The sequence below is a fragment of the Fukomys damarensis genome, unplaced genomic scaffold (genome assembly GCF_012274545.1).
Source record: "Fukomys damarensis isolate Sample0158 unplaced genomic scaffold, DMR_v1.0_HiC HiC_scaffold_33, whole genome shotgun sequence".
Taxonomy (NCBI): Eukaryota; Metazoa; Chordata; class Mammalia; order Rodentia; family Bathyergidae; genus Fukomys; species Fukomys damarensis.
The window spans coordinates 45,877,307-45,886,402 of NW_022900945.1; the positions used below are offsets into that span (position 1 = coordinate 45,877,307).

General features: G+C 48.9%; 2 protein-coding genes across 2 annotated transcripts in view; one reads left to right on the forward strand and one right to left on the reverse strand.

Annotated features, from left to right (window-relative positions):
• The window catches only part of Ngf (nerve growth factor), a 54,000-nt gene extending 53,573 nt beyond the window's left edge, over nucleotides 1–427 (reverse strand). The window contains exon 1 of the mRNA XM_010631213.2: nucleotides 287–427. The gene's annotated coding sequence lies outside the window, so the exon portion shown is untranslated. The remainder of the gene's footprint in view (nucleotides 1–286) is intronic.
• On the forward strand, nucleotides 62–1,627 carry LOC117283983 (mucin-1-like). Its single transcript, XM_033758077.1, has 3 exons — nucleotides 62–272; nucleotides 383–809; nucleotides 1,400–1,627. Exons 1-3 carry the CDS (start codon nucleotides 62–64, stop codon nucleotides 1,458–1,460), a joined length of 699 nt encoding a protein of 232 aa, XP_033613968.1. The 3' UTR covers nucleotides 1,461–1,627.
• The last annotated feature ends 7,469 nt before the right edge of the window (nucleotides 1,628–9,096 follow it).

Here is a 9,096-nt window from a genome sequence, read left to right on the forward strand (position 1 = left end):
GAGAGAGAGAGAGAAAGAAAAAGAGAGAGAGAGAGAGAGAGAGAGAGAGAGAGAGAGAGAGATGCTCCTGCAGACTCGCCGGACTGCCGAGGCTCTCGTCCCACGACAACCATTACCAACACTCCACTCAAGGCTGCACTTCAGCCTTCAGCCCGCAGGAGCCTCGCGGGTACCCGGACATCGCGCCAGACGGGCAACTACGCACACTATTGGGGGAAGCCCATCCACCCTGGCCCCGGCGCCCCCTGCGCCCCCGTCTAGGCTGGGCTCCGGCAGCTTTACTCACCGACGCGCTCCCCTCCGCTCCCGGCGCTCTCTGCCGAGCCAGAGCTGCTGAAACAGGCTTCTTGAATGTTTTAGCCCCTCCTCCCGGACTCCTGAGTCACACCCTCTCCCAATCCTGACCCCACCCCACCCTCTGTTCCCCTTCCCACCTCCAACTCCAGCCCCGCACCTGCTGTGGCTGGGCGGAGAAGCCCAGCTGTAGGGGGGTCCTGGGGATGGGAAGCTCCCTGGTGGACTGGCCAGATCCTGCCAGGAAAGACTTCAAACCCCCAGAGGTCAAAGGGAGACGCACCGAGGTCCGAAGGGGATTTTCACAAGGGCCCCCAGGCTGGGACGGGGGGAAGCTGCCTGGAGCTCGCCTCCTCTCCCGCCCTGCCCTACCCCTGTGCCCTGCCAGCCTCCAGCGCCTCCGCCTCCGGGGTCTGCCCTGTGTGGCCAGGAAAAACAGCTGCTCCTAGCAAGCTAAACCAGCACCAGCAGGAGGGGAGCTCCGTGAGAGGAAGGTGCCTGGGCTTCTCACACAGGTAAGAGCGGTGACTCTCAGACCAGGAATTGCTAGAAGGTTCCCTACAGAGCGAATTTGGCGTGGAGGTCAAAAAGCAAAGGACTTGAGGATCAGGACACCCTGTACCTCCACCACCAGCGTTAATTTAAGAACCTGGATTCTGAGAGCTTCCCTGGGTCCCTGATCCCTCTGACGGTGTAAGTGAATTGTGTCTGGGTCCATGGCTTGCAGTTCTCCTCAGATTTGCAAGGAGGGTTCTGTGACCCCACACTAACCAGGCAGTGCACCTTCTGTCCCAGGCCCCAGGCCCTACTCAAATCCCACTTTACCTGCACTATGTGGATCGTGAGGTGTGATTTCCAGGCCTGCCACCGAGATGTCTCGGGTTTAGAGCCTGACAGTAGGGCCTGGCTGATTTAAGCCTGCCCTTTGGCCTGAGTTAGTTTGCACCCCAGTCCCAAACTACCGAGGCAGAAATCTGTCTAACCTAAAAATTGTCACCAAATGTGCATTAGCAATTATGATACCATTTCGGGGTCCTTGAAAATTTACACCTCCATTCCCTCCCTTGTTGACTTTGCCACCTGTGTTCACGTTTTCTTTTGGCAGAGGTGTGTCCAACCTCTACCCTGTTCCGATGCCACCGAGAAGAATGCATTTGGGAGACTGATGGATGGGAGAGTGAAGCCCTGAGTCCCCCTGCTGCTGGTGACATCATGCCAGCATCACTCAGGGCACCCTCCGTGGTGCTGTGGCTCAGTGAGACCCAGGAATCGTGTTACGAGTACAAGGTGCTCCTTCACAAGTGCACACACCCACATACACCTTCAGAAAGAAACCGAGCAAAGAGGCCTTGCCTAGGTACTTCCAAATCCTGGGCACAGATTTGTCTGAGGTCTCTGCTTCTTTCTTTTTCCCCTTTGCCCCAAACCTACGTGCATTCCATTTATATATGACTGAGAAGGGTTCAGTAGGAGGAAACCCCTGGAGCTGGAAGTCAGCCTTAGCTTTCGAAAGTCCATGTCTAGGTTTTTCAGATGTAGGCAAGTGAGTGGACCCAATTTGGGTAGGAGGGCAAAAGGCTAGGGAACACCATAAATGGTCTGTTAGGAAGTTTATCATTATCTGTTAAATAAAGGAATTTCCAGACAACAGTACGACTTCATCAATCATGTCGTGTGTGCAATAAATTCGTTCGGAAAGCACAACCCCCTGGCCTTGCACAATGATTGACTAAGAATTTAGGGATGAAATTAAAAATTTTAGAATAACAGAATTTGGCTGTTGAATATAGAACTTTTTTTCTGTGTCCTTGTGGCGTCACCCAGAAGGACAAAAGGATTTGAGGCACTTGTGGTTCTTTTTCATGCGGTATAGAAAAGGGGGATTTGAAAAGGAAGTAAGCAGAATCTAAGCCCAGATGTCCCACCCCCAAGCTGTTGATCATATTCTTATGGCCCATGTTGGTTTAATAAGAGTTCCTTTCCATTTTAACTAGATCTGTTTCTGTCTCTAAATTTGACATATCTTGAGTAAGTTAGAGCAAGAAACATAAAAACTTCAAAGGTTATGCATCCAGAGCCTAATATGTGCAGAGTACTATGTGAGGGGTGCTGTCAGAGAGGTTGTGTTCCAGTGCTTGATTATAACTCTGACCGTGTTTGTCACGGTCTCCCCAGGTCCTTTGCTAGGACCTGGCTCACAGCAGCAATCAACAAATCCAGTGATGATCAGCGTCACTTGTGGCTGTCAGAAGACCCATTCACCCTGGATTGGTTGCAAGCCGGTTTCATATCAGGCCAGCCTTGGCTCAGAGATCATAGCCAGGTGCCTTTACTTTGTCTTTTCTACTTTAATGAAGGACTTGAACAGAAGCACCTTTCTCCTGGTTCATCTAGAGAAGGGTCATAAGGCGTAGAGCAGCTTGGTATATAAGAATGAAAACATTCAAGAGGGCAGTGGCCAGAAAAAGTGGTGCAGAGAAGCAGGATAAGAGTTTTGCTTTTGCGCTAGATTTTCTCGAAAGAGCTTTTCATCCAAGGTATCAAAATAGCCAGCAGCTGATGCATTTGCTGACTTGGAGGACAGATTGTGGCGGGTGTAGTAATTGTTGTTATTTCTGAGGATGCAGAAGCCTGCAGCCATTGAGTGGTTCATCCACAGCAGTACTTAGCCTAGCACAGACCTCCTGCCTTTCCCTCACCTTATTCCAGCACGCCAGGACAAAGTATGCATGCTATTTAAAACACCATCAGGCTCCACAGAGATCTGCCAGCATGGGGGAAACCATGGGATCTGCTAACTCTATGTGTGAAACAGAAATATTGTCCCAGTTGTGGAGGACGTGAGAGCTTCAACTCAGATTTCTTCTCCCCTTTTCCTTCTAGTGAGCATGAAGAAGAACTTCAGAAGAGCGAATGTTTCACAGTGCTTAATGAAATGGCATCACCACAGAATCACAAAGGATCAGTCTAGCCACCTTATGAATAAGGAAACAAGGGCTTGGGAAGGACACAGGTTCAGCCAAGTACAAGTGACTGGTGTCAGCAATGGAACTTCGGCTTCTGGGCTTCTAATTTTCTTTTGGCAGCTTCAGCCTATAGGAGGAGACTGGTGACGGGACAGAGGCACGTGGGGCACCCTTGCCCACGCCTCCCAGCTTCCACCCTCCCTCTCGGGTGGCCTCATTTTCTCCATCTCTACCAGTCCTTCCCTTTTGCTTGCCAAACTTCACTTGCCTTCTTTCTCTTAAAGACACTACTGACCCAACTGCTGAATTTCTCAGCTTCCGTCCACTATCAAATTCTTCAGCAAAATGATCTACACCCATCATTTCCTTGGCTCTGCTTAACTTCCTACAGTCAGGTCCCCTTCTTCCTCCTCTCCTCACCCCCCACCCCCGCCATGTACTCTTAAGTGTTGCCAGTTGCAATTACCAATACCACCCAACAATGAGAGCAGCATTCATCAAGGGTTTCTCTTATTTCAGATGCTGGGCAAGGCACTTTCGGGAGTCCTATCCGTGAGTACCCTCCATTTCTAGGCTAGGAGGCAGAAGCTCTTGGAGGAAGTCACATCACCTGTCTTGTGGCTGGACAAATGGCAGAGCAGAGATTTGCCCCTATCGTGAAGAAGCTCATGACACACCATATTGCCTCCTCTTTCTCCTTTTAGTCAAGTTCTGCTGCTCTCCTGGTTCCCAGCCTGCTATCCTGATGACCTCCTGCGCCGAACACTTTCTTTCCTAAGCCTCTGTGACTGAGCTGTCCTGAGTGACTGACTGTCTGCCTCAGGCCCGGGGCTTTCCATGCTGCACCCTCAGTCCTTCAGTTACTCCTTTCTATTTTGCTGATTCCAAGAAGATCTTAAACTCTGGCCTCTCGTGGATACTCCCTCAGCCATCAGAATTTCAAGGTTTCACCATATCGAAGATGCTCCCTAGTATTTGTCTAGCCCACCCACGCAGACCCTAACAGGGACCATGCGTCCTTCTCCCCTCTGACGTTCAGCCCCTTATTCAGCCATCAGCTGCTCCATGGTCTCAGGTCAGGGCCAATTCACCTGGGACAGTTCAGCTTTCTCCTATGTGGGCACCAATGCCCAGGAAAGCCACCACCTTGGAACTGGCGAGCTTTAGTCATCTGTCCCATCTACCCACCAAAGTAGTGTGAATTGGGGGAAAAGATCTATCTTCTTTGATCCATGACTATTATAATTAGCAATAACTATATAGATTAAATATATTACATAAATAAGTTCTGAACACCTGCTCTGGGTCAGTCCTGTTGAAGGTGCTGGGGATTTAGCAAGTGAACCAAACATCCTCTAGGCACATGGAACTTTAATTTTAGTAATGTGCTAAAATGTATATTATTTAATGTGCCTTATATACCAGTCCCATGAAAAGAAAATGTGGTTTTTTGGACAGGAGAGTGTGATGAAAGCAGAGGCAGGCAGTGATGATACAGGAGCAGGGAAGACACAGGAGCCCCTTGGGGACTGAATCCCAACTTCACTCGCCTGACCCACACAGTTGCTAACCTTCTCGCTCCCAGACTGGTCTGACTGTTCCTCCAGTGGCCTCCTTGTGCCATCCTTGACACTGTCCTCAGAGGCCTCTCCTAGTGGGGCAGGTCCTGGTGGCCCTCCTGAGCCCATAGCCAAGGCAAGCACACCTCCAGGCAGGTCCACACTGCAGCCCTCACCTACCCTGGAGCTGGGACGCTGCTGTGGCTGTACCGTACTCTCTCCTTGATGTGGTGACAGTCAAGGCTCAATAATACTGAGACAGGCAGGACCTTCAAACCTTTGCAATAGTGGATACTGGGGTGGGTGGGCTCTGTCACCTCCCGGTGACACTCTGAGCCTCTGGCCCAGAGATTCAGCCTAATGCAATTAATAAAATCCTGTTCCAATATCTTAAAGATTACTAGCTTTCCTCCCACCTCTTACTTTACCTGGCCCAATCTTCTTCTTTTGAGACACATTTCTTAGAATCTTTGAAGACACTTTGGGGTGGGGGTGCTTTCCCTGAAGTCAAGATCTGGTACTTTTTCTAGTACTTGTACAGCACCTATCTTGCTCAGAGCACAAGTTTAATGTGTATTCTTAAATGACAGCACCTAAAATGTCAGGAGATAAAGTTGGAGCAGTCACAGATGAGGTTGAGGAGGCCCTGGATTGTGGAGGGTAGGATCAGACCAAATGCTGAGAAACTACCTGGGCCTGCAGTGGCAGCGCAGTGAATAATGATGGCAGCAGCTTGAGACAAGTGCTTGGGAGCTAAGCGTGCAGAGACATTTTTGCAATAAATTTTAGAAGGTATTCTCACTGGGATGAGGGAATGGCTGGCTGAGGAGGCAGAAAGGGAGGGAAGTGGGTCTCCTGGAAGGTCCCTGTATTCCAGATTTGCCTGGCCAGGTAAATGCTAATGCCATCTATGGAGATGGGGCAATGGGAATGAAGCCCATGGGCAGGCTGGGAACCAGTTCAGGATTTTATGGGTCACATGTGATGCTGAGGAGCATACATGAAACACAACGGGGAGGGCAGGAGTGATGCCAAGGCCAGCGGTCTCTGAACACTGCACACAGGCTCAAAGGAATGGTGCCGTTGCCTGCTGAGGACTTACCTCCCTCAGAAGCCCTGGCCTTACTCTTCTGCCAGCTAGTGCCAAGCCAGCCGAGGGGGACAGAGGACTAGCTCCTGCATTTGATGGTTCCTTCTGCTTGTTTATGTCTGTAATACATCAGTTTCCTACTTGGAAGTGCAGGCCAAAGAGTAAGGGAAACAAGGAGCCCAGCAGATGATTACCGTGCCTAGCCCATGTCCTTGCTTTCTTATTCTCCTCTCTGTGGCCAACAGCGTTTTTCCTGGTCTCCCCAGGCACAGTCCCTCTTAACTAAGTCTTGTCTTCAGCTCCCTCTACTCTAGGTTTATAGTAGGCTCTTCAATCAAGTCCTCCAAGCCTGATTCTTGATATTTAATGAGAATTTAAGGGATTCAGAAAACTTTTTTTTTTAAACCTTGAGAATGCTTGTCTTTCAAAAACAATGTCTTGTTCTGGACTCAGTTTTTGATGTGGGAAATGAATTCGACACTCACTTTGCATTTCAGCTGCAATAACCCCAGAAGTATTGTATGGAAAGTGCATGTTTCTGTCAGAATGGAGGGAGATCACACTCTAGGAAAAGCAAAAGAATATACATGCATCCCCTATTATATTACATTCACACGCAGTAGGCTGCTGTCTCCACTAAACTACAAAATACTTAGGCATTTTCAACTCCTAGTACCCATCATAATGTCTGGAGTATAATAGCACCTCAATAAATGAATATTACATGAAAGAATAAACTGAAGCTCACAGATTTTAAATAACCAGCTTGAACATAAATAGCAAATAACTAACCTGGTCTTTAGGTCTGTATAGCCTATGCCTTTGGTACTGTGCTTTACTGATGAATATTTGGAAAAGTTCTTAAAAAGGCAGGTGTCAGTTCTCTCCAATTAAGGTTTGTCAGTATGGTAGAAGCCGAGAAGAAGCCATCTCTTAGAAATGCTGGCTAACATGGTCTTTTGCTGTGCTTTTAGTCCTCCTCAGTCCAGGGCTGTCTTGTGCAGGAAGCAAAAGTTTGGGCCTAGTGAGGATTCCCGGGACCCCTTTCAGGTGTGGAACTGCAGGCTGAGCTGCCCTGCATAGCAGACGGGAAATATGCCTCTTCCCTGCAGGAAATGCTTATTTGATGTGAGGCCTGGTTTGAACAGGACTTCACCCTTCTGCCAAAATTCGAATTTGGCAAAAATTGCCTCCTTTTTAGAATCCTCAGTCACTTTGAGGCCTCATCAGCAAATGGCCTGGGACAGCTGCTGAACTGGAGGCCAGGTTGACTGAAGTCTTTTGGTTCTTTTAGGGTATTTGCAGTTCAGAGGGTGACAGAACTGACCGGAAAGATGGAAGGCCTAACTTATGCGTGGAATGAATGAGATCCCTGGGGAACCCAGGACTGAGGGACAGGCCCCTGAAAGCGTTTTGCTAGTTTTTAGGGTTGTTCACAGAAAAACTGTCCAGACTTCGGGGATTATGCTGACCAGTCTCTGGGCCCTCGCAGGTGCTCCTCCCTCTTCCTGGGATGTTTGCTCTATTCTGGGTCTGCTTTGTTAAGCCAACTTCTGAGGCCCTCGTGCAGACGTGGGGTCCGCAGGCAGCCCTGACTGCTCAAGTCTGGGTGAGGGACGCTCCTCCTCCGTGTTCCCTTTACCCCTCTAATTGGATCTTCTCAACACTCTGAGGTCGGTTATAAAGGCTGATGTGCGGGTCTGTCCTCTGTCTCGTCCCCAAATGATGACAAGCTCTTCTCTGGGGCAACAGAGCCACGGCAGCCCCAGCACCCAACACCGTGCCTGTGTGCATAGGTAGTGCATTCTTCATCATTGCTTAGCTACATGCTTTTCAGCTCTTTGTTTCCCTTTCTGTGGATGTAAATAAGGTGTGTATAGTCATATTTTCTTCTTAGAGTATACCCTATTCTGAGACAAAGCCCAGACATTAGAAAGATTTGGATCCTAACTGTGGTTCCTACACTTCTCGAGTCAAACACCTGTAAATTACGATACCTGTGTATGAGGTGTGACAGGGGCGATATAAAGGGTTATCCACACAGATTTGGGTGCACGTCCCCTTCCCTGCACCCCAGGCACACATGTCCGCTGTATACACCCTACTCAGCCCGTGTACATGTGCCCTGTCATAGGCTGAGCTGGATGGGACTGCACCAGTACTGGGCAGATGAAGGGAGGTGTTTCAATGACTGTCAAACGGTTTAAGAAAGAGGTTTCAGATGCTTGAGAACAGTCAATATCTCCTCTTCTCCAGCTCCCAGCTTCTCTGTGCTGTGAGATGTCCTCAAGCTGTCTTCTGTCCCCCATTCTGCTAGCCTGAAGCACTTTTTCTTTCAGGGTAGAGATGCATTTATTGGCATTCTAATTTTAAAAGTTCTCCATGTGCAGAGATGACTTTGATCTTCAGCAGGAGTTTATTCCTTCCAATTAGCATCACATTATACAATCCCTGACAGATTAATCACAGCTATTGTTGTACTGTTTATTCTACACACTGTATAATTTTACTTTCAAAATGTTATTTTAATTAAGACGGAAGCGAATTAGGGAAAGGCGTTTTCCTGACAGACAGGCTTCTTGGGTCCCACTGAACAGGTGTGTGCCTTGGCTGCCCGAGACAGCAGCATCTCCAGAGATCTCTATAGTGCTGGGGAGGAAGCAAATCCTGGGGTTTTATGATGTGATAGAAGCACTGTGAATTGCTTGGTTGAAATTCACTTGCATGTTGTTTCAAGAATTTGTCTTTCTTTTTCTCTAAAGCAAACAACATGTCTCCGAGCCACGTAGGATAAAGAATGTGGCTGGAGTTGGCCAGAAAACTATAAAGGGGTGGTGGTAGGGCCTGTGGGTCTGCCGCTTTATCCTAGGCTCGAGTCCAGCCTCTCTCAGCCACTCTCTCTCCTCACAGTCATCTACCAAACTTTGTGACATTAGCCGAGTTGCTTAACTCCTCTGCCATTCCTCAGAGAAGGATCCCAGCTAGGGAGGGCTGCACACGGAAGTGCCGTGAGGTGTAACCAAGACAATGGAAGGAAGACGCTTCTGGATATTTACGGGCACCTTGTGATGCTCAGTCAAGGGGTCGTTATTTTGCCTAAGCATTTCCTTCTGTTCAGGAAGAGAGCACCCCCGCACACCCCCAGGGTAGGCGCAGACTTTGCCCACTTGACAGTTGTGCAGAGAAC

Coding starts and splice junctions, on each gene's coding strand:
- LOC117283983 (XM_033758077.1), top strand. CDS start 62: ATGCTCCTGCAGACTCGCCGGACTGCCGAGGCTCTCGTCCCACGACAA. Junction 273..382: donor CCCGTCTAGGCTGGGCTCCG/GCAGCTTTACTC, acceptor CGGACTCCTGAG/TCACACCCTCTCCCAATCCT. Junction 810..1,399: donor TGCCTGGGCTTCTCACACAG/GTAAGAGCGGTG, acceptor TTCTTTTGGCAG/AGGTGTGTCCAACCTCTACC.